General features: G+C 40.9%; 1 protein-coding gene across 3 annotated transcripts in view; it reads left to right on the top strand.

Annotated features, from left to right (window-relative positions):
- The window catches only part of NTRK2 (neurotrophic receptor tyrosine kinase 2), a gene marked incomplete at both ends in the record, with an annotated part of 379,052 nt that overhangs the window by 273,354 nt on the left and 80,151 nt on the right, over window positions 1-25,547 (top strand). For all 3 annotated transcript variants that reach the window (XM_079706398.1, XM_079706397.1, XM_079706396.1), the window contains one exon: window positions 15,691-15,821. In XM_079706398.1, coding sequence (XP_079562524.1) covers window positions 15,691-15,821 — 131 coding nt within the window. The remainder of the gene's footprint in view (window positions 1-15,690; window positions 15,822-25,547) is intronic.

The following is a 25,547-nucleotide window of genomic DNA, read 5'->3' as shown; positions in this document are numbered from 1 at the left end:
CTGAAGAGGAAATAGCATAGTACTCTGCTTGACATATCAATTGGACAGAAAGCCATCCAGAGATGGAAAACTCTTGGGATGCAACCAAAAATCTTGTCTGTGATCCTGTCTCTTTCATTCACCACATATCATTGGTTGTGAGCTCTACTGAGCATTGCCTTTCTGTGGAATTGGGGCAGAGTCTACAGCCATGTGAGGCAGCCTGGGAAGCTGGCACAGAACTCCGGACCTCATGAAGTGCCCACTGGCTCCCCACTGCTTCTTAGGCTAAGCACTATGCCCCATTCTCTTGTGTTCAGAGCTGTCTTCATAAAGACTCTAACTTGCTTTTCTAGAATTGGCTCAATGACTCCACAGAGCCTTTCCTGAATGGCCCCACTTACAGACCACTTGGCTGGCCCCTCTCATTACCGTTTATTGCATTCTGATCCCATTTTCATTATATCTGCATTTCTCTTACCCTCACTAGAGTGTGTACACAGAAAAGAGACTCAATATATTTATGCTGGGATAAACTATTCACAATTAAGACACAGGCTAGGAAAGCCCCTGAATGCACACTTGTTTGTGTGTGTTATGTGAATTATCTCCACCAAAGACAAAACATTTCTTTCACAATGGAACATTCATTCAGATGTACGTTGGTTAAGGCCAGCTGACTTGAAGAAGTCAATTAGGAAAAAATAGTGGCTACCAGTTGAAATTATTGAAGGAAGGAAGGTTTCTGTTTGGAGGGCATGGGAGTGGAGGATCCCAAATGATAAAACAGACATCAGCATAGAGCTCTCAAATGGAGGTTGATGCACACAGCTTGGGAGGGGGGAAGCAGGACGTTAAAGGGGTGTTTTCCATCCTCGGGCTCAGGGACACAGGGTTGGAGAGGTAGACAGCTAAGCCTGCCTGGCCCACCTGCCAGGATCTTGTACAATCACTCTGCATAATTATTCTTGAAAATACAAACATTGCCGGGGCTGACTGACAAGTATTGTTCCAGCAGAGAGGGCTGTCAGGGCAAATCAATCCAATTCTACCACATGCCAGTGTGTAGAACAGATATAATTTTGTCTGTTAGGGGCTGTCAAAGCGAAGGATGTGCCGTATGTGTATTTTGAAGTGTGGTGTTCCCTTCAGTCTAACAGCTTGAAAGATTTCTGGGGCTTTCCCCCTCCCTGGCTGTTTTCTACAAGAAGTTTTGGGAATTTTAACTTCAAATAACTCAAGTCTTTTATCTAATGTGATGTTCAGGTTAGATTAAGCCCAATCCTGCCTTTCCCTCCATAGCTGCCATGTTCTCATTCAACATAGGGTATTAAAATTTGGTTTAAGAGGAAAGGGTCCTTTGCTGCTGTTGGATGTTGTATGGGGCATCCAAGTAAGTACCTGGTGCCCTTCCAGCAATGCAAAGTCACCTTGCAAGAGTCTTATCTTGTCCATCGCTAGACCCAATGCAAGGTTTAGTCCAAAGGTTCCTACTGGGCCCCTTGGGAATCCCTGAAAGCCCACTTCCTCTTTCAGTGGCCCAGTGCTGTGTCCTCTGCCCCAGAAGTCTGCCTCTGCTCTCCTCATGCTCATCCCTGGCCCTTTCTCCTGCCTCTCTCATTTGTCCATTTTGGTCTTGTTCTATTGCTCCTTGCTCTCTGTCTTTCCCTGAAAACATCAGGATTAGTCCTTGGTGACATCCTCTGTTCCCTTCAGGGTCACGGACTTGACCTCAGCTTCCCTGGAGTCTGTCACCTTGAGCTGTGTGCATTCGATGGGCAAGGGGCTGGAGAGGAAATATGGATGAGTGACTGCTGGAGCCCACTCTCTGCTCAGCACAGGCCTCTGTGAGAGCGAGGTCTAAGTTATATCAGAACTGGCTTCTCTGCCTGCAGTTTGATCACTGCCAGAATAATCTAATTTGTCCTCGTCACTTTTCTTCCATGCTCAAAAGTCTTCTACATAAGATTTACATACAGAACAAAGCTACGGGCTCACCTATTATGGAACTGTGTGTGTGCTAGAGCAGATCTGAAATGCTGTTTAGTCCAAACTCCTTCATTTAAAGATGGTGACATGAAGGCAAATAGCAGTGAAGCATTTGTCTGAGTCCATACTTACTAGTGCCCGAGATTGTTTAAACTACTTAGTGAGGTGTTCAGGGCCCTCTGTGGTCCAACCTTGTCCTCCTTTTACTGCGTATTGCCTGCTTTTTCTCTTTAGGAAAAAACAATATAAATCATAGTTTCTTTTTTTAAAATGTTTATTGAAGTATAGTTGACTTAGAATGTTGTGTGAGTTTCAGGTGTACAACAAAGTGATTCAGTTATATACATATACATATTCTTTTTCAGATTCTTTTCCATTATAGGTTATTACAGGATATTGAATATGGTTCCCTGTGCTGTACAGCAGGTCCTTGTTGTTTATCTATTTTATATATAGTAATGTGTATATGTTAATCCCAAACTCCTAATTTATCCCTCTCCCCACACCCCTATTCCCCTTTGGTAACCATAAGTTTGTTTTCTGCGCCTGTGAGTCTGTTTCTATTTTGTAAATAAGTTCATTTGTATCATATTTTTTTGGATTCCACATATAAGTGATATCATATGATATTTGTCTTTCTCTATCTAACTACACTTGGTATGATAATCTGGACTTTTCCTCCTCTTCATCCTTGCTTTTTCTCTTCCCCCACTTTAAATGCCCTCCTTCCCACCATTCTCATCTCTTGTTCAACTACTCATCTATTTTTTCATGTTTATGTTATTATTTATTCATAAAATACTATTGATTGCCTAATCTGTTCTAGACCCAGTAGTGGGTATGGGAAATTACATCTATTCTTTAACCCCATCCCCAAAGCATTCATTTTTTTCTTTTTAATTTTTGCATTTTACTTTATTTACTTTTTTATACAGCAGGTTCTTATTAGTTATCCATTTTATATATATTAGTGTATACATGTCAATACCAATCTCCCAATTCATCACACCCCCCGCCACTTTCCCCCCTTGATGTCCATACGTTTGTTCTCTACATCTGTGTCTCTATTTCTGCCTTGCAAACCAGTTCATCTGTACCATTTTTCTAGGTTTCACATATATGCATTAATATATGATATTTGTTTTTCTCTTTCTGACTTACTTCACTCTCTATGACAGTCTCTAGATCCATCCACATCTCTACAAATGACCCAATTGCATTCCTTTTATGGCTGAGTAATATTCCATTGTATATATGTACCACATCTTTATCCATTCATCTATCGATGGGCATTTAGGTTGCTTCCATGACCTGGCTATTGTAAATAGTGCTGCAATGAACATTGGGGTGCATGTGTCTTTTTGAATTATGGTTTTCTCTGGGTATATGCCCAGGAGTGGGATTGCTGGGTCATACGGTAGTTCTAGTTTTAGTTTTTCAAGGAACCTCCATACTGTTCTCCATAGTGGCTGTATCAATTTACATTCCCACAAACAGTGCAAGAGGGTTCCCTTTTCTCCATACCCTCTCCATCATTTGTTGTTTGTAGATTTTCTGATGATGCCCATTCTAACTGGTGTGAGGTGATACCTCATTGTAGTTTTCATTTGCATTTCTCTAATAATTAGTGATGTTGAGCAGCTTTTCATGTGCTTCTTGGCCATCCATATGTCTTCTTTGGAGAAATGTCTATCTAGGTCTTCTGCCCATTTTTAGATTGGGTTGTTTGCTTTTTTAATATTGAGCTGCATGAGCTGTTTATATATTTTGGAGATTAATTCTTTGTCTGCTGATTCATTTGCAAATATATTCTCCCATTATGAGTGTTGTCTTTTCATCTTGTTTATGGTTTCCTTTGCTGTGCAAAAGCTTTGAAGTTTCATTAGGTCCCATTTATTTATTTTTGTTTTTATTTCCATTACTCTAGGAGGTGGATCAAAAAAGATCTTGCTGTGATTTATGTCAAAGAGTGTTCTTCCTATGTTTTCCTCTAAGAGTTTTATAGTGTCCAGTCTTACATTTAGGTCTCTAATCCATTTTGAGCTTATTTTTGTGTATGGTGTTAAGGAGTGTTCTAATTTCATTCTTTTATATATAGCCATCCAGTTTTCCCAGCAGCACTTATTGAAGAGACTGTCTTTTCTCCATTGTATATTCTTGCCTCCTTTGTTATAGATTAGTTGACCATAGGTATGTGGGTTTATCTCTGGGCTTTCTATTCTGTTCCATTGGTCTATATTTCTGTTTTGATGCCAGTACCATATTGTCTTGATTACAGTAGCTTTGTAGTATAGTCTGAAGTCAGGGAGTCTGATTCCTCCAGCTCTGTTTTCTTCCCTCAAGACCGCTTTGGCCCTTTGGGGTCTTTTGTGTCTCCATACAAATTTTAAGATTTTTTGTTCTAGTTCTGTAAAAAATGCCATTGGTAATTTGATAAGGATTGCATTGAATCTGTAGATTGCTTTGGGTAGTAGAGTCATTTTCACAATATTGATTCTTCCAGTCCAAGAACATGGTGTATCTCTCCATCTGTTTGTACCATCTTTAATTTCTTTCATCAGTGTCTTATAGTTTTCTGCATACAAGTCTTTTGTCTCCCTAGGTAGGTTTATTCCTAGGTATTTTATTCTTTTTGTTGCAAGGGTAAGTGGGAGTGTTTCCTTAATTTCTCTTTCAGATTTTCATCATTAGTGTATGGGAATGCAAGAGATTTCTGTGCATTAATATTTTATCCTGCAACTTTACCAAATTCATTGAATAGCTCTTGAGTTTTCTGGTGGCATCTTTAGGATTCTCTATGTATAGTATCATGTCATCTGCAAACAGTGACAGCTTTACTTCTTTTTTTCCAATTTTAATTCCTTTTATTTCTTTTTCTGCTCTGATTGCTGTGGCTAGGACTTCCAAAACTATGTTGAATGTTAGTGGCAAGAGTGGACATCCTTGTTTTGTTCCTGATGTTAGAGGAAATAATTTCAGTTTTTCACCATTGAGACTGATGTTTGCTGTGGCTTTTTTGTATATGGCCTTTATTATGTTGAGGTAGGTTCCCTCTATGCCCACTTTCTGGAGAGTTTTTATCATAAATGAGCGTTGAATTTTGTCAAAAGCTTGTTCTGCATCTATTGAGATGCTCATATGGTTTTTATTTTTCAGTTTGTTAATATAGTGTATCACATTGATTGATTTGCATATGTTGAAGAATCCTTGCATCCCTGGGATAAATCCCACTTGATCATTGTGTATGATCCTTTTAATGTGTTGTTGGATTCTGATTGCTAGTATTTTGTTGAGGATTTTTGCATCTATATTCATCAGTGATATTGGTCTGTAATTTTCTTTTTTTGTAGTATCTTTGTCTGGTTTTGGTATCAGGGTGATGGTGGCCTCGTAGGATGAGCTTAGGAGTGTTCCTTCCTCTGCAATTTCTTGGAAGCGTTTGAGAAGGATGGGTGTTGGCTCTTCTCCAAATGTTTGATAGAATTCCCCTTGAAGCCATCTGGTCCTGGACTTTTGTTTGTTGGAGGATTTTAAATCACAGTTTCAATTTCATTACTTGTGATTTGTCTGTTCATATTTTCTATTTCCTCCCGGTTCAGTCTTGGAAGTTTATACCTTTCTAAGAATTTGTCCATTTCTACCAGGTTGTCCATTTTATTGGCATAGAGTTGCTTGTAATAGTCTCTTAGGATGGTTTGTATTTCTGCAGTGTCTCTTGTAACTTCTACTTTTTCATTTCTAATTTTATTGATTTGAGTCCTTTCCCTCTTTTTCTTGATGAGTCTGGCTAAAGCTTTATTAATTTTGTTTATCTTCTCAAAGAACCATCTTTTAGTTTTATTGATCTTTGCTATTGTTTTCTTTGTTTCTTTTTCATTTATTTCTGCTGCGATCTTTATGATTTGTTTCCTTCTACTAACTTTGGGTTTTGCTTGTTCTTCTTTCTCTAGTTCCTTTGGGTGTAAGTTTAGATTGTTTATTTGAGATGTTTCTTGTTTCTTGAGGTAGGCTTGTATTGCTATAAACTTCCCACTTAGAACTGCTTTTGCTGCATCCCATAGGTTTTGGATCATTGTGTTTTCATTGTCATTTGTCTCTAGGTAATTTTTGATTTCCTCTTTGATTTCTCCAGTGATCTCTTGGTTATTTAGTAATGTATTGTTTAGCCTCCATGTGTTTGTGTTTTTTACGGTTTTTTCCCTGTAATTTATTTCTAATCTCATAGTGCTGTGGTCAGAAAAGATGCTTGATGTGATTTCTTTTTTCTTAAATTCCTGAGGCTTGATTTGTGATCCAAGATGTGATCTATCCTAGAGAATGTTCCATGTGCACTTGAGAAGAAAGTGTAATATGCTGTTTTTGGATGGAATGTCCTATAAATATCAGTTAAATCTATCTGGTCTATTGTGTCATTTAAAGCTTGTGTTTCCTTATTAATTTTCTGTTTGGATGATCTTTCCTTTGGTATAAGTGAGGAGTTAAAGTCCCCCACTATTATTTTGTTACTGTTGATTTCCTCTTTCATAGCTGTTAGCAGTTGCCTTATGTATTGAGTTGTTCCTATGTTTGGTGCATATATATTTATAATTTTTTTATCTTCATCTTGGATTGATCCCTTGATCATTATGTAGTGTCCTTCCTTGTCTCCTGTAACATTCTTTATTTTAAATTCTATTTTATCTGATATGAGTATTGCTACTCCATCTTTCTTTTGATTTCCATTTGCATGGAATATCTTTCTCCATCCTCTCACTTTCAGTCTGTATGTGTCCCTAGGTCTGCAGTGGGTCTCTTGTAGACAGCATATATATGGGTCTTATTTTTGTATCCATCCAGTGAGCCTGTGTCTTTTTGTTGGAGCATTTAATCCATTCACATTTAAGGTAATTATTGATATATATGTTCCTATTACCATTCTCTTAATTGTTATGGGTTTGGTTTTGTAGGTCCTTTTCTTCTTTTCTGTTTCCCACTTAGAGAAATTCCTTTAGCATTTGTTGTAGAGCTGGTTTGGTGGTGCTGAATTTTCTTAGCTTTTGCTTGTCTGTAAAGCTTTTGATTTCTTCATCGAATCTGAATGAGATCCGTGACAGGTAGAGTAATCTTGGTTGTATGTTCTTCCCTTTCATCACTTTAAATATGTCATGCTACTCCCTTCTGGCTTGTAGAGTTTCTGCTGAGAAATCAGCTGTTAACCTTATGGGCGTTTACTTCTATGTTATTTGTCGCTTTTCCTTTGTTACTTTCAATAACTTTTCTTTGTCTTTAATTTTTGTCAATTTGATTACTATGTGTCTCAGCATGTTTCTCCTTGGGTTTATCCTGCCTGGGACTCTCTGCATTCCCTGGACATGGGTGGCTATTTCCTGTCCCATGTTAGGGAATTTTTTGACTATAATCTCTTCAAATATTTTCTTGGGTCCTTTCTCTCTCTCTTCTCCTTCTGGGACTCCTATAATGCAAATGCTGTTGCATTTAATGTTGTCCCAGAGGTCTCTTAGGCTGTCTTCATTTCTTTTCATTCTTTTTTCTCTATTCTGTTCCATGGCAGTGAATTCCACTATTCTGTCTTCCAGGTCACTTATCCATTCATCTGCCTCAGTTATTCTGCTATTGATTCCTTTTAGTGCATTTTTCATTTCAGTTTTTGTATTGTTCATCTCTGTTTGTTTGTTCTTTAATTCTTCTAGGTCTTTGTTAAACATTTCTTGCACCTTCTCGATCTTTGCCTCCATTCTTTTTCTGAGGTCCTGGATCATCCTCACTATCATTATTCTGAATTCTTTTTCTGGAAGGTTGCCTATCTCCACTCATTTAGTTGTTTTTCTGGGGTTTTACCTTGGTCCTTCATCTGGTACATAGTCCTCTGCCTTTTCATCTTGTCTATCTTTCTGTGAACGTGGTTTTTGTTCCACAGACTGCAAGATTGTAGTTCTTCTTGCTTTTGCTGTCTGCCCTCTGGTGGATGAGGTTATCTAAGAGGCTTGTGCAAGTTTCCTGATGGGAGGGACTTGTGGTGGGTAGAGCTGGCTGTTACTCTGGAGGGCAGAGCTCAGTAAAACTTTAATCTGTTTGTCTGTTGATGGGTGGGACTGGGTTTTCTCCCTGTTGGTTGTTTGGCCTGAGGCGACCCAACACTGGAACCTACCCAGCTCTTTGGTGGGGCTAATGGAGGACTCTGGGAGGGCTCACGCCAAGCAGTACTTCCCAGAACTTCTGCTGCCAGTGTCCTTGTCCTCACAGTGAGACATAGCCACCCCACACCTCTGCAGGAGACCCTCCAGCACTAGCAGGTAGGTCTGGTTCAGTCTCCTGTGGGGTCACTGCTCCTTCCCCTGGGTCCCGATGCGCACACTACTTTGTGTGTGCCCTCCAAGAGTGGAGTCTCTGTTTCCCCCAGTCCTGTCGAAGTCCTGCAATCAAATCCCGCTAGCCTTCAAAGTCTGATTCTCTAAGAATTCCTCCTCCCATTGCCGGACCCCCAGTTTGGGAAGCCTGACGTGGGGCTCAGAAACTTCACTCCTGTGGGTGGACTTCTGTGGTATAAGTGTTCTCCACTTTGTGAGTCACCCACCCAGTAGTTATAGGATTTGATTTTATTGTGATTGTGCCCCTCCTACTGCCTCACTGTGGCTTCTCCTTTGTCTTTGGATGTGGGGTATCTTTTTTGGTGAGTTCCAGTGTCTTCCTGTCCATGATTGTTCAGCAGTTAGTTGTGATTCCAGTGCTCTCGCAAGAGAGAGTGCCCAAAGCATTCTTGAGTAAGCCCATAGACATTGCTTTTTATGTCATTACGGTGATAAGCGCTGTGCATATTTGACTGAGGGTGGCTTTTGTGTCATACGTTTATTTCTCATTGAGCTCTGCCATGAGAAATATTCTTAGGAAACTCACTATTTACTTTACAGACATTGTTAAGGACATTGATCTTCTGTGTAAAATCCATTCCATAAATTCCTTTCAAAACTAAATGCTGTGAAGAATCTTACTTACCATAGGACATATCTGTGTTCTTACTTATGGGTAGTCAAATTTTTATAAATTATTTCATTTCCTCCTGCCTTCTTCTGCCAGGAAACTCAGAATCAATTTATGACTTAATTTTAATAAGCATGAGGAACCTTAGAATCTGCATGTTTGCATTTCTACTTAACATCTTGTTTTAGCCTTCTTTTCCGTTTTCTCTGACTTCAGTTCTTGTTTAAGTTTTTGCTTTCTCTTGCATGATCACATAAAGTACCTGAAATATTTTGTGAATGAAGCAGAGGTACAAGTAAAAGTTATGATAGGTATAAGCATGTGTTTTTCTGCCCTTTTATGTTGTGAGTTCCTTGAGAACAGGGATTATTTTGTGCATCCTTTTTACTAGGCCACAGAAAAATGCCCAGGCTATAGTAGGCGTTTAATAAAGGTTTGTTGAACTAAGTTGATAAAAGTAGACCCATGACTCCCTAGGTGGGCAAAGTCAAGCTCACTTTCTCTTACACTTTGTCTGTTGTAAGAAGGCCAAGGAAAGGTGGAATGTTGTAGTGGAAAGAATTTAAACTCTGCCTGTTACCAATTGTACAAACTTGGGTGACTTATTTAGCTCATATGATCCTCTTCTTTTTACTTTAATCTGAAAATGGAAATAAGGATACCCTACTGGATAGTTATGAAGATTGATATTGCTTGTAAACCTCTCAGCACATTTTCAGGCCCATAATAGCAATCAGCATATGTTAGGGCTCCTCTCTTCCCTCCGTATTTCCTCATTTCATTGGAAATTGCACTTGGAAAAGGATAAGTGGCTTGCTCACAAGGTAGTCAATTAATTGAGGTGTCATATGTAAAATAAATGTGACTATTGACCTCATTCAGAGGGATATAAAAATCGATGGTAATGCACATTGAGATTTTTTGCTGAAAAGTACTTAAGAATGGCTCAGTATTATTACGTTTTATTTCATCATTAATATTATTTATGAATATTTGGCTTTGTCTTGTCCTGGTGTGGTTATATCTCTAGTCTTAATTGCATTTATTTTCAATTTAGTCCCAATTTATAGCTTAATTAAAATATAGATGAAATCAAAAAGCATAGTTCCTGTCTTTCATACAAATTTATTTTTACAGGGTGGATGATTTAACCTGTTTCAATATGCTCCCTATGAAATAGACATTAAGATATTTAGTAAATAATTTTTGTTAATTGCATTTAAAATCCAGCTCAAGCATTTTTCATAGTTTTGACATCCTGCTTTTTGCACTCATATTTTATGTTTATTGGCCATTTTCTAATGAAATTCTTCATTATGAGATACTTGATCCATTTCAGATGATAAACGTCAATGTTTCAAGTATTTCTAGTTGAAGAGATAATTAACTAAATGAAATACCTGTTATCACTTTACTGTCAGGGAATGCTCACTGCCTGCAGTCTCAAATAGGGGTTTGTGTTACAGAGTGCAAGGTCATTCTTCTGAGAGTCAGGGAATCTGAGTTCTAGCTTGGTCTCCTTCTAGCTGTGTGGTCCTGGGGAAGTTACTTCACCTCTCAGAGACTCACTGGCTGACTGTCAAGCATGAGGGAGTCAGCCTCAATGATCTTTAGCTTCTGTTCCCATCATAGCATCTGGTCCTTTGCATTGGAACTATTGAGGCAGGCCCTACATTTAGGTCTGTAGGGCAACAGAAAGATTGCTCCTAATACAGAACATTATCTTCTGGGGTATATTACTTTTTACCATCCTACTCACAACTTTAAAATATCTTTCCTTTTAACTGCAGGTCACTTAGTACTTGACATATATTAGAGACTCAACAAATGTCTCAAATGTCCAGGTGCTGAGCAGGATGAGTCCAGGAGGCCAAGGATCTCTATGAAACCCCATTACTGAGGAAGTGGGAGGATATATTTCCGATTTCTACCTTAAGTGGGTAGAGTTGTATTTATTTATTTGTTTTTTTAGTTTTAGATTTAGTAATAATGAATATAGAGATGGGTTGATACTATAGCCTGTGTGTAAATATAGAATATTTACTTCTGGGAGATATTGATACCAGGAATTTGATTTAAACCATCTGAAACTGCAAGCATCTCCATAAACTACTGAAGCTACTTTGTGACAAAATGCATTTTTCAGTGGCTGTAATGTGATACTAATACAAAACCAGAAATCTTCTCAGTTCTGGTACTTAGGAAGCAAATGACTAAGGGCACCAAATTTCCACTCTGGAAAATTCCATTAGTGATAAAGACATCCGGACAGTTTTTAGCCCCTCATCGCGATTATTATTGTCGGTCATCAATTTCTCCCCAATTCCACAGAGTAGATTTATTTGCACAATAATCTAATCACACTGTTTGTTTTGACTATATGAACGTACATAGATCAGTCTGTAGACCACATGAGTTTGTTGGTATAGCTCCTATACCACCTACACCTCTTCAAGATACTCCTTTTTTTTTTTTTTGGCAAGGTGAATTTCAAAGAGATACTTTTTTTATAAAACTTAAAAAAAATATATCAATTATTGTTTTGAGTTTTCCTCCAAAACTAAGGAGCCATTTATTGTAGAGTCTGGGCTTTCATTTACTTTTTTATTAGTTATTAATGTTGGGTTTGAGGTTTTTTTACTGGGGTCTCCGAAGTTAAAAACAGAGAATTGACTGACCTCAGAGAAATGAAGCATGTAAAAATTTTAACATGCTTACCTGATAGCTTATTTATCATGGAATCTTTAGACTCACTTCACTGAGGATATGTTGTATAAAATGAGCCCAGGGTTCCTAGGACCCTTTAAGGCAGTGTTATTCAAAGTGCTTGTCCACAGTGAGACTGTCTAGAATAGGAACCAGTGCATTGCTTCCTTCATTAAGAAAGTCTTGGGACTTCCCTAGTGGTCCAGTGGTTAGGACTCCACACTTCCACTGCAGGGGGGCACAGGCTTGATCCCTGGTCAAGGAACTAAGATCCTTCAGGCCACATGGTGAGCCCTACCCCCGCCCCCAAAAAATAATAAAAAATAAAATTAAAAAAAAAGGAAGTCTTGCTCCCATAAAAAGTCAGGTAAATGCCATGCAAACAGCCAAACCAAACTTCCCAATGCCTCGCCTCTCAGCCACACTATTGAAAGACACAAGACAAATGGCAGCCGAGTGTTTGTACAGCTTGGGCAAGCTACTTCAGCCCTCTGTGCCTCGGGCCCTGAGAATGATGGCATCGGGAGGATGGAGAGGGAAAGCTGGAGCCAGGAGCTCAGTGGGTGAGAGGAGGAGCCAGGGCGTGACAGTGAGGGGGCAGACATGGTCAGGCTGATGTTTCCCTAAGATAGATGCTTTTAGCTGGCTGGGTCTCTAGCAGTAGTGGGGTCGGTAATGGTCAGACATCAGGCACACAGGCCTTGAAGTACCTGGGGGTGAGGAGTGGGAATCGCTTTCATTTGAGAGGGCTGCAGGGGGAAGGCATGAGTTTCCTCTGACATAGCCAAGGTTTTATTTGAGTCGAGGAGGTAAAGGGAAGTTTAAGGAGAGATTGAGGATACAGGGAGCTTGTGGATGACAGGGGAGCGAGCCCAGAGGGACTGATGGAAGGGGTTGTGAGGAAGGTGAAGACGTTAGCATTGGCTCAGCCTTGGGCACTTGTAAGCAATTGGGGGGTTTGAGGCTGGATAAAGAGGGAGGTCCTGAGAAGGTACCAGGGACTTCTCTTGATTGAGGGAAGCAGAAAATGAGGCAGGTTGGGATAAGTCCCAATGCTCTCCTGGAAGAGAATGGGAAGAAATTCTTAGCTCAGGGATGTAATAGCTTCAGACTAGTTGTTCTCCCTACTCCTGATATCTTGGAGAATTGGGCTGCTTTATTGTCTACATACTCAATAAGGTTTTTGTCAGTTAACTGAAATAATACAACTAAACAGTATTTGTCTGTTGTTTTTATTATCATTTGGCACATTTTTCAACAAATGTTTGGATAGCACCAGCTGTGAGACCCTGACAGGAATGCAAATACAAACACAAAATTGTTACCTGTGCCCTTTGGTGGCTTCCAGTCTTAGAAAAGAGAAATTCATTCTATTTAGAGGGAGTACATTGGCAAAAGGCCAGCATTCTTGTAATCTATTATATCTCAAACATAGCAAAACAAATTAATGCAAAATAGCCCATTTCTTAAAGAAAAGATGCATTTACTGCCTTCAAGGTCAACATGGGAAAACTGGTCTCATCAATTTTAGCTTTGAAGATGACCAAGTTGTGGCTTTATCCATAGCTTTATGAACTTATTTGCCACCAACTTTTTTTTACTGCTTGGAATGAAAGAAAGAAAGAAAGAGAGAAAGAGAGAAAGAGGAAGAGAGAAAGGGGGAGGGGAGGGAGGAAGGAAGGAATGGAAAGGGAAAAAGAAACAAAGAAAAGAAAGAAAGAAAGAGAGAAAGAAAGAAAGGAGGGAGGGAGGGAGGGAGGGGGGGAGGAAAGAAAGGAGGGAGGGAGGGAGGAAGGAAAAGTATAAATTAAATGCAAAAAAAAAAAGTTAAATACTTGCCTTGATCTGGTTGGAGTGTAAAGTAAATCAAGTGGCAATTTAATTCCCAATGAACATGTGACAACCATGGAGTTAAATATTAGATTTAAATAAGACGGCTAATTCTCTGCAAGAATTACATTCATCTCTTCATATGGGCACTCTTCCTAATGAACACATTTCTCCCCTCTTAAATTCAATCATTGCTACTGGAGCATGAGAAATTAATATACATTCTTAGATTCATTAATAATGTTGCTCATAAAAGACCTTTTGATTTTTATCACCCTAGTTCCCAGAGGCCCATGGAAGCAGCCATAGCTCCAAACCACATGAATTATAAGGGGGAAAATCCTATTAAAACAGAACCTTAAGCACCAGTTGCATTTTATATCAAGCTGTATCTAAAAAGAAACTGTATAACATATCCATCAACATAGAATGGATAAATAAATGGTGTTACAGTCCTTCCACAGAATATTATAAAGTAGTAAAAGCAAAAGAGTTACTACTACACACACAATGTAATTCAATCTCAAGGACATTGTTGAGTGACAGATGTAAGACATGGAAGGATGCTTGTAGTATGATTCCATTTATATAAGTTCAAAACAGGCAAAGCCCAACAATCTCTGGTTTGGGATACGTCATTGATAGCAAACCAATAAGGCAAACGATTAACACAAAATACAGGATAGTGGTTACCCCTGGGAGGTGAGTAGGAAGTGGGTACAATCAAGAAAGAACACAGTGGTGCTTTAAAAGTACTAGTAATATTCTGTTTCTTACAATGGAATGGTGGGTTCATGGGTATTCACTTTATTATTATTAAAACTACAGAGATGTGCCTTGTGTTTCCTTTTGAACTTTTGAACTTTTGAGAGTTTGAACTGGCCTTTGAAGAGTGAACTAAGCAGAGAGGAAGCTGGAAGACTATTTTTACTTTTTAGTCTATTATATGTTTCTATTTCTCTTGTTATGCTTAACACAATTTACAATTGGAAAGGAACTTTGTGGTATCAAAGAAAAATCACGGACTCTGGATTCAGACAGACCTAAGTTCCAATGCCAACTCCTCCATTCCCATGCTTATGCATCATTGAATTTCTCGCAGACTTAGTTTCTCCAAGTATAAAATGTAGGAAGGAATGCTTCCCAGTGTGGTGAGAGTCAAATGAGAGAATATTGTTGGCTGCACATTCCAACCTCTAGAGGGAGTCACAGTCCTTTTAAACTCTGCCATTCAGGGATGAGTCGTCCAGAAAAGCATGGTGCCATTGACCTGGTGGAAACCCTGGTCTAAGGGATCCAACACTTGATGTGCTGGGTGAAGAGGCCCAAGCTCACACTGCAGCTCTGTCCTCTGCACAGTCTCTTTTTGGGCTTCTCCGCTGGCTCTGTCCTGAGAATCACTCACTCCCCTCCCACCTTGCACTACTGGGCTTTAAAGGACCCTGGACCACCTCCTGCCTCTTTCCCCAGTAAGGCACATGGATGAGTGACATGGGTCAGCTCTGCTCTGAATGAGAGGGAGGAATATTCTGCCTTCCCCAGATGCTTCTATTCTTGTCTCCTCTTAGCTTTGGAGAGCCAAGACTAGGACACAATCTTAGAAAGGAGCTAAGGAAGCCAGCCTTTTCTAGACATTTCTGGTCTAAACAAAAGGAGTCACTACGGCTCAACCATGAAGCCTACCTCAGCAGGAAGCGAAAAGTGAGTTGAGGACACAGCCTTAATCAGCAATGCACAGATCTTGCATTTTCCCTTTGTATCCTCTGAGCCTCTCTCCCTCAGGAGTCTGAGGGGGCTTAACAAAGACTTAAGGCTTCCTGGCTAGCTCTCTGCCTTTCCCACCAGACACATAACTGACAAATACATGCAAAACATCTGGCTTGTGAGAGGCCTGCCATTAATATCCATTCCCTTCTCATTTCTCCCCTTTCCTAGTCTGTAAAGCTCATTCATGACATTCTGCAGCCAACGGCTCGGTGGTTCCTTTAGTTCTATCAGAAACAATCATTCCACTCCGGAGAGCAAGGCAATGCCGCCACCTTCCAACCCTTTGGGGTGGATGGACACTGAGCTTCCCGTCTGGTTATCCTTGTGTGGAGGAGAGAACCGGGGGGCCTGCAAGCTCAGGATGCAGCCACTGACTCCCCATCCTCTGCCTGCAGCTCCACATGCCTCTATTCCAATGTCCATTCTGTCTTTGTTTTACAGTTGTTCAGCACATCAAGAGACATAACATTGTTCTGAAAAGGGAACTAGGCGAAGGAGCCTTTGGAAAAGTTTTCCTAGCTGAATGCTATAACCTCTGTCCTGAGCAGGACAAGATCTTGGTGGCAGTGAAGGTAAGCAAACACTCCAGAATGTCTCATTATCCATGGTCACACCCAGGTGTGGAGGTGATGCTTTATTTTATGTTATTGTAGTGGCCAATTCAGGAGCAAATGACATCTGCTATGGTGGATGTGTTCAAATTCCTTTAGAGGAATGGACAGTGGGAAGGATATTTGGGGCACATCCAACTGTCAGAGGTTCTGCTCAGGGACAACCTTCCAGTCTACAGGCTGTGAATGGCTCTGAGCTACTCTTCCCGGTCAATGTGAACTAAATTCTGGATAGAGGTCAGTGAGGTCAAACAGAATCCAACTGGCCGAGTCTTGGAGACTCCGCTGTCTCCTCAGGTTGCTCGGTGCTTGTCCAAGCTCAGCGGGAGTTTGTCTCCTGTTCGAAGGTTCTGGAAGGGAGACTGTGGCCTTCACGTCCCCTCTCAGCCTCAGTCCTGTTGAGAACTTCTGTTATACTTACTTTGTCCCTCCCAAATGTCTCCAAGGCCGTAATCATGATTCCATCTGGCATGGCTGACATCTCTGGTAGATCCCACCTTCCTAGGAGACACAAGATTTTACACAGAAGTCTGAAAGTCCTTCATCATAGCCATTTCTTCATAAACTCAAAAAAGAAGACCTGTTCTTCAATAAGGTAAACGTTACTGAAAGGGCTAAAATTTCCACTGAGCTCTCTGAATCACAAGAATCAACATAAATAGCACAAAAGACTTCAGCATATCTTTTACACATGCATTGTCAAAATTACAAAAAAAAAATCACCAAGGTATAATATATGTAAAACACTTAAAAGAGTCATATGTTTATAAAATGAATTAAATGCCGAATGAATACGGACGTGGCTAATGTAATAAGATGTAACTTCTTGGCCTAACATGATTGAGTTTGGGTTTTTATTTGTTTGTTTGCTTGGCCAAACACAGAATATTTGTACAAATGACATTTATTTACTCATAACCAGGACAACTTTTAAAAAATGAGACGTGTTCCATTACTGTTGTACTTAGCCTTAAAATACTTTAATATATGTGTAATGGGTAACAGAGGAGAGAAATAAAATGATTCTTGAACTTCCCCAACCTGCAGACTAAACACAGTTTCTGTTAAAGTTCATCCGGATGAAGCACTGTGTATTTGCTTTCCTTGTCATCAAAAGTAACTAAGCCAAGTGGCACGGATACTCTTAGACTCTCAGCAAAGGCTCCTAAAAAGCTGCACTCGGGGGTGAATAAAGGACAGACCTTTCTAGGGATGAGCAATGTAATATCTATCAAATAAACATCATCTCTAAGATAGAATGGAAGAGGGGAGTGAGACAGAGGAGAGAAGAGGGGAAGGGAGATGCTAGAGAGATGCGAGGTTAAGTGGGGTGAGTGGTGTAAAGTGAGAATCCTGAGGGGACGCTGAGGATGTTTAATTCCTGCTGCTGCAACTGCTTCCTCTTTTCTTTCATTTACTCAAAAAGTTTGTTATTTTTTAAAGCACAAAATGTTCAGAACATTTGGCAGAGTTATATCTGCAGTCTTTGCTTTCTTCTGCTGCTATCTTTTTTCCCCCCTTTGGAAAAATGGGACCGAAAGGTGCCTCTGTTTTTGTAAATTCATAGCCTGATGCAAGGTTAGAGCTGGAAGACACAGGGAACCTATAAGCCTAGTCTAGCATGTGTCATAGGCAGGGAGACTAAAGGCCCTGGGGCCATGTTTCCCACTGATATTTGGAGGCCATCCAGGGAGCTAAGTCAGACCTTCAGAAATTCACTTCATGAGGTCACAAGGTGAAGTCTTTGAATGTGAGAAAATCCTGGGAGATTAGGGAAACCTAGAGGACAGTGTAGGAATAGCTGAAAGACCGCAGCCTGATAAAGAGATAGACTCACAGAATTTCTCAGTGGGTATTGCCTTTCATTTCCATATCACTCCTAATTCTGCTCCTGCTTCGGTGTACTTCTTGCAGTGTCCTTAAGGAGACTAACTCCACGGCGCCCTCAACTCAGACGTTACATTTCCTTCCAAACTAGTGCTAAAACAGGATTTCAGGGCTTGGGCTCGTCATGATGAAGGATCAGCCAGCATCAGCAATGTGTAGCCAGTTGTTCTGTCCACAGCATGCTTCCCATCACTACTGCCGGTGAGGCTTCTTTCTGGTTTAAATCCCAGTCATAGCCCTAATCCCACCCCTGACTCCGACCCAGGCCCTAGTGACCATAAACCTCCTGGCTTTCCCAAATGAATGTTTATAAATTAACGACCCACGATGAGCATTTGCTCTTTAATCAACACTGCTGAAGAACAAAACAAAAACAAAACCAGGGCTTCCCTGGTGGCGCAGTGGTTGAGAGTCCGCCTGCTGATGCAGGGGACATGGGTTCGTGCCCTGGTCTGGGAAGATCCCACATGCCACGGAGCGGCTGGGCCCGTGAGCCATGGCCGCTGAGCCTGCGCGTCCGGAGCCTGTGCTCCGCAACGGGAGAGGACACAACAGTGAGAGGCCCGCGTACTGCAAAAAAAACAAAAAACAAACAAACAAAAAAAACAAAACAAAAAAAAAACCAAGCAAATTTGTCCCTTTATTTCAAGTAGAGAGAGCAAAATATCTACAGCTTAAAAATTCATTTCAACTTCAAGGTCACACAGCTAAGAAATCTCATCTCGATGACCTTGAATGTGAACTTTCGTTGAAATTGGAGGCTTTGCTTACATTGGCCAGAATGATTTCAAGCTTCAGAGAGGAGGCCCATTTTAACTTTCTGGGATCCAGAGGCTACAGCCACGGAAGAAACAAGTCCAATTTTTCACGGGCTCCGGGATGAATTGGGTCAGAAAAACACATGAACCTTTCACAGAGCTGCCTCTCACCAGCCTGATCTGCTCATTTTTAGGTGTGTGGGCCAATTGAAAGTGTATTCAAAGACTATCTAATAAGCCCGGGAGGAAAATATCTATGGTTCCGTCCTGACCACAATAAAGGGATTTTTTTAAAGGAATGAGACAAACTGAACGTGGCCTCCAGGGCCTGCATAGCCCTTCACCTCTGAGGAATGGCTGCCAGGGCTGCTTCTCCTCCATTGGAGGCACCCAGGGATGTTTGACGGTCTTCCTGCCTGTTGCCTAGCAACCCCTGCAGCATTGATTATGCATGCTAAGAAATAGCAGCTATTGTCCTTTTTCCTTCTCTAGAAGGAACTGACTGGTTTGAAATCCGAGGTTTTGCATTCAGACTGACAGATGTCAGGTTCCTGTAAATTCTGGCATCGCTTGCCCCAAATGACTTAAGGTTTGAGGGATCCACAGAAGCCAGTTTAAAGTGGGAGCGACCCTAAGGCATGCGCAAGCCCCTCAAGGGAGCATGGGAGGCTGAGCAGGCCTCTCGCATTAGACTATCTGCTTGTTTGGATCCAGCCGCATTGCCCTTTTCTTGATTTTTTGGATAACCTTTGTTTTTTAGTGAAATGGATTTGTCCCTTTCCACTGAATGACAACTGAAGAACCCACAGAGAGGATGAGAAGCAGAGAAACCAGTCTTTGATCAAAATGAGTTCCTTTACCTTTAAGTAACTCAATTGCCTAGGAAACACTGCATCACCATTTCCCTGCATTAGCTGTGGATGCGTTAACTAGTTTTGGCTCCATCCGACCTGCATTTCAATAGCTACAATTCCTACAACCTTTCCTTGTGCTGTGAATGTGCGCTAATTTTCATTTTTTAAATACAGCCACAAGTGGGCTTTGTAGGATTCATGGCCTCTCTTTCCCCTCTCCACTAACTCAGGTGTACTTCTAGAAACAGAAAATGCTGAACACAACAGAAGCCTTAGGAATCATATCTATAATCTATAATCCAAGTCCCATGTTTTATAAATGGCAAATCCAAGACCCAGAGAAGCTGAGTGGCTTCCTCAAGGTGTAAGTTAAAGCAAGTCAGAGATTCTGCACAAGAAGACTTGGCGAGATGCGAAATGGTGACATCTGAGTTCAGCAGGCACATTTTTTCGCATCTAATGAAGGCTTTTTGTTTTTCATGTTTCTGAATATTTGCTTGTCAACAACAGAGGAAATGATGCAAGAGCTTTGGCGGAGTTGACTGATACACCATGTGGCACGTTACCGTGAGCCAGCCCAAAGTAGCATCCAACACGCTGTGGCTATGCCTGTGCCTGGAGGGCCCCAGCACAGCCTTGGGGCCACACAGCTCCCACTCACCCATCAGCTCTCAGCTAGAGTTGCTCCTTCAAGGAGACTACCCCTTGCTGCTCCCCCGTCTAGGTCAGAATTCCCAGTTCCACGTATTAAGGCATCTGTACTTGTCCTTTACAGCATATGTCAAGGTTGTTAATTATACATGTATTCATGGGTATATTTAGTCAATGACATGAGTGTCTATCTTCTCCATTACAGTGGCATATTCTTGAGGATAGGAAACATGCCTTTTAGCACATTGCCTAATATGTAGTAGCAGTCAATAAATGCTTGTTGAATGGATGGATGGATGGATGGGCTATTGAAATAATAGCCTTTTGAAAAAGTAAATAATTGGCAGTTGGCATTTCTAGGTAAGAAATAATTTCATGAGATTATATATATATATATATATATATATATATGATATAATCGAATGAGAAATCATTTTAGAAATGATTGAATCACTGTGCAGATATATAGAGCTATTATTGAAATTCTTTAGCTTAACTCATACATTTTGCCAACGAGGTCCAGAGAAGATAAATGACCTATCCAAAATTACATAGCTTGAATGAGATCACTTAATGTCAGACCTAGGACTAAAACTCCAACCTCCTCACCAGCCCCATGCCCACTGTGCACCACGTTTTCACATACTGAATTCTACACATGCCCTAATAAACCAAACTGAGGAAATTCAACGTAATACCACTTATGAAGTAATACAAAGGAGTGTGTAGTTGTGCTTATTTGTGTGTAATGACGAGAGAGATTTTCATGTTTTCCTGGGTAGAAATGTAATTCAAGGGAATAGGTGGAAATAAGGCAAATGATTCCAGATGAGTGCTTTGGCCTCAGGAGGATACAAGCAAAATACCCTAATCAGCTTTGATAATAAGAGCAGTATAATATTCATTGAAAACCCAACTCAAGCTGGTTTAAGTAGAAAAGGGAATGTATTTGCCCAAGCTACTGGAAGACCTTGCTGCTGGTGCTCTAGCTTCAGGCACTGAAAGATCCAGGGCATCAGCAATTCTCTGTCTCCCTCTCTCTCCATCTTCTGGCTCTGCTTTCTTCTCTGCTGACTGTATTCTCTGGCAGGTTCTCCCCACACTATGCTAAAGACTCGTCAGCAGTGGCTCTGGGCTTAGATGCGGCCATCCTAGCAACCCAAAAGAGAGTTCTTCTTTCCCAACAATTATGCAAAAGTCGAAGGACCAACTCGTATTGGCTTGTCTTGAGTTGTTTCACCAGGCCCTCCAGCCAAGGGAATAGAATGTTCTGATTATCTAGGCCTGGGTCACATGTATATCCTTGCAAATGGAAGATGAGGTCAGCTCTAACCACACACATGGACCAAATGTAAGGAGGCATTGGTTCTGTGAAAGAATATTAGAGATGCTAAACAAAAAGGGGAAAGAGATCTGACAGGAAAAACTGAAAGATGAATGACTCAAATAGGATCTGCAGGACCACTGAGCCTCACTGTGAGTGAAGCAGCTGGGATCCAGAAGCTCACAGGATCTGAGCTGGCCCTTAGGACGGTCCCTTTGTTATCCTCACAGGAGGCACTAGGGCTCTCCTCCAGGCTTCCCTGCTGGTGTGGCGCAGCTGTCTCTCCCCTCCTCTGTTCCCTAGCATTGGGCTGCTGCCTCCTGCCCGCTGCTGCTCCCACGGTCTCTATTACTCACCTTCAGATTCCTTAAGAAGGAAATGCCATGCAACCAGTTACTCCAGTCAGTGTTCCTGCCAGGCACCTGCCTGAGGTCCAAGCATCCAAGGTGGTCATGTGACACAGGCGAGGCCACTTATGGGCCAGAAGCAACTAGAGCCAGTTGTCTCAGAATATGTGTAAGGGCAGTAGAAGATCTCGAAAAAGACAGCTTATCCTTCAGTTCTGGAACAGGGAAACCATTTGTAAATGAGAAAGAGCGTCAAGAGTTCATCGATTCAAGTGTTTTCACCAGGCAAGTTTATTTTTAAGATAGATGGCTATTTTCTTTCTCCTCTCCTCCCTTCCTTCCTTCCTCCCTCCCTCCCTCCCTTCCCCCCTCCCTCCCTTCTTTCCTTCCTCCCTTCATTCCTTCCTTCGTTCCTTCCTTCCTTCCTCCCTCCCTCCCTTCCTCCCTCCCTCCCTTCTTTCCTTCCTTCCTTCCTTCTTTCCTTCCTTCCTCCCTTCCTCCCTCCCTTCTTTCCTTCCTTCCTTCCTTCCTTCCTCCCTCCCTCCCTTCCTCCCTCCCTCCCTTCTTTCCTTCCTCCCTTTCTTCCTTTCCTTCCTTCTTTTTATTTTCTACTGATAGTTGTCACATCAGTCCTCACATCTCGATTAACTGTGAAGTCTCTCAACCATTCCTTCCTCCTCCCGTGCCCCCCTCCATTTCTCCATTTAAATTGGTGTGTGAAATCCCTGTTCCCACAAAATAGAAATTGATAATGACCAGGTTAGTGTATTTAAGAGAACATTTGTCAGTGTTGCCCTAAAAAAATCGATTTTATTCCTTAACAGAATATAATGTTGCAGAAAGTACTACCAATTCCATCTTTACAAGTTTCTGGGAACAGAAATGGTAGAACTTTAACAGTGGCTTGTTAAAAGGCTTAATCATCTTTATGGTCTGGGCATTGCTTAATAGATTTCTATGTCCTTTAGTGGAAGTGCATTCTTCCCTGGCGTGTGTGTGAGTGCATGTGCTTGTGTGTGTGTGTGTGTGTATGTGTGTGTACGTACACACCCACATGTGCTGTAGGATGGACAGTAACATTTTCCGTGTCAGAATCCCTCTTGTACTTGTCACGGTGGGCCCCCTTTATTAAGTTTCTCCATCAATGTTCCTTTCCCAGTAACTTCAACTTTTAACCTTTGATGGGAGATCTGTTTTTTGTCTTGTTAATTTGTCCTGTTAACCCTTTTTTTCTGGCTTTTCTCCAATTTATCTACATCTTTTCAGAAATGCTGAAAACAAGCAGTGCATTTCACTCTAATGAGGTCTCATCTGATACCAGACATAGCTGGAGTATTCATTTCACTCCTCTGTATCTCTAGAACACGTGCATTGTGATAGATGGGCTGCTTTTTAATTGACTTTAACATGACAGCAGAACTCGTAATCGAGTCATGGTCTACTGTGATCTACCAGCTCCTTTCTATCTAGTGGAATTGTCTCAGTCAATTGTATGCTAGCATATTTAAAGCCTGTAAATATCTTGCAGTTGTCCATGTCGGAGGCCAACTTCTGATTCACTCTTTTGAGTCAATATTTCTCTAATATGACAGTTGCTATGAATTAGTTTCCCATCTTTCAAAGATTTAGCATTTGTATTATGCAACTTGATGTAATATACATGCACAAACCATCAATTTTATCCCCCAAATTATTGCAAGTATTTTTAAGTATATGAATTAGAAATTAACCTCATGTTTCCCATTGGATGGTTGGCTTGTTAGATTTGGAACCATGAGAGCACCATTGTGAAAATAAACATAGCAGCAGTCAACACCCTGGCTATGAATCTTGTATTTAACGCTGGCACTTGGTATATAATTAAAGTCCTTGCAAAGGCCAGTTACGTATGATTGGCTGGCCTTTGCAGTCAATCATATGTAACTGCAAAGTTACACAGAGTGTTGATTTCTAGTACAGCGAGCACTATCTGAGTGTGTGTGTGATCATTACTGTTTTTTTTTTTTTTGCGGTACGTGGGCCTCTCACTGTTGTGGCCTCTCCCGTTGCGGAGCACAGGCTCCGGACGTGCAAGCTCAGCGGCCATGGCTCACGGGCCCAGCCGCTCCGCAGCATGTGGGATCTTCCCGGACCGGGGCACGAACCCGTGTCCCCTGCATCGGCAGGCAGACTCTCAACCACTTCGCCACCAGGGAAGCCCTCATTACTGTTTTTATACAGTCATCTAATTAGCTTTTACATTTGTAGGAATGTTGGGGAGACAGCTACTACACTCTTCCTAGTTTCTAAGATTTTATTTCTATCAAGCTCTTTCTATCTCTGAATTTATTACAATATACTCCTCAAAAGTTCACTTTTGTAAGCATTGGTTAGAAGCTTCCTCTACTTTTCTTTAGAGAAGGCCCTGTAAGTTAGAAGAATCACATAGCCTTGTGACTATGGCTTACCCTAAGTACTTGAATAATCATTGCTTATAAGGACCTTATAGGGAGGGTGTCTGCCTTAACTCTATTTCAGTTTAACATTGTTTTCCAACATTCCCAAGAGGTAGGTTGACCCATTAACAGCTTACTAAGGTGACTTTTATAGAACAGGTCTGTCCAATAGAAGTATAACATGGACCACAAAAGCAAGCCACATTTCTGTTTTAAAATTTCCTAGTCTACACATTAAAAAGTAAAAAGAAACAGATGAAACTCATTGTATTGATGTGTTTTATTTAATTCAACCTATCTAAAATATCATCATTTCAATATACTATTAATCTAAAAATATTAATGAGGTATTTCATGCATACGAAGTTTTCAGAATCTGAAATCTGTATTTTACACACATCTCAATTTGGACCATATTTCAGATGATCACTAACTACACGTGACTATTGGCTACCATATTGGACAGTGCAGGTCTAGAAGATATCAGAAGAGTAAACAGTCTCCATTAGTAACAGATCTTGACCCAGAAGAGCTTAGGCATGTTGACAAACATTCTAATGCATCTTGGTTGCCTCATAGGAGGGTTTACTCATTTCCATCTCTGCTTTAAGCACAGTGGTGTGCATTGGGCATTGTGAGGTTTTGCCATAATAATCTCTTCTTTTTTTTCTCTTTCACCTTAACTCTGTTGCTATGCTCTCTAAAAAGTATAGGGGAAGAATATGACATCAGTATTTTAAAAAGGACACAATCTTTGTGTTACCTTGTGCCTCCTAAACCACCTATACTTTGAAATGCACAATCATTTGTCATGGCTCACGACATCCAGTCACACCAATGATTTCAAATAAGTGTTCTTGCCTCCCCTACCAGCTTCCCATTAGCCTTAATATTGTGCAGAAGCATTTCAGATGAATGTTAAGCTTCCTTTTGTTTTTATTTTCTTACTTCTATTTTACTTTCACTAGTTTCTCAGTTCTGTGCTTGACTTTATATCATGCTAATCCACTCTTCCAACTCTGACTCAGTGTGTACTCCAGACAGCAACTCGCTGCAGCTCAGGATAAGACCTCTCCCTTGAGAATGTCTTCAGAAAGGATGGCATCTTTAGAGTGTCAGGAAATTCACCAGGAATAAGAAGAAATGAAGCTACAAAGCAGACACTAGGAATAAGAAAATAGCAATGCTCAGTGATGGGGCAAATATGCCTGTCAAAATGAAACTTCAGTAGAGGGAGTTGTCAGTGAGGTAAGCTGCCGCCTCATGTCCATTGCCAAGGGACACAATCAGCCATGGTGCTAAAACAGAGATGAATTCTATAAATAGGGTTGATAGCAGGATTTTTCCAGCTTCTGATTGCTGTCTGGCTATGGTTCCACCCTTAGAAAAATTCTGTCCTTCGAGTGCCAAATTCAGAAGATGATTTTGCCC

The sequence above is a fragment of the Hyperoodon ampullatus genome (assembly GCF_949752795.1).
Source record: "Hyperoodon ampullatus genome assembly, chromosome: 6".
NCBI lineage: Eukaryota > Metazoa > Chordata > Mammalia > Artiodactyla > Ziphiidae > Hyperoodon > Hyperoodon ampullatus.
The sequence above is the reverse complement of the archived record's forward strand: the minus strand, read 5'-3'. Positions and strand labels throughout refer to the sequence as shown.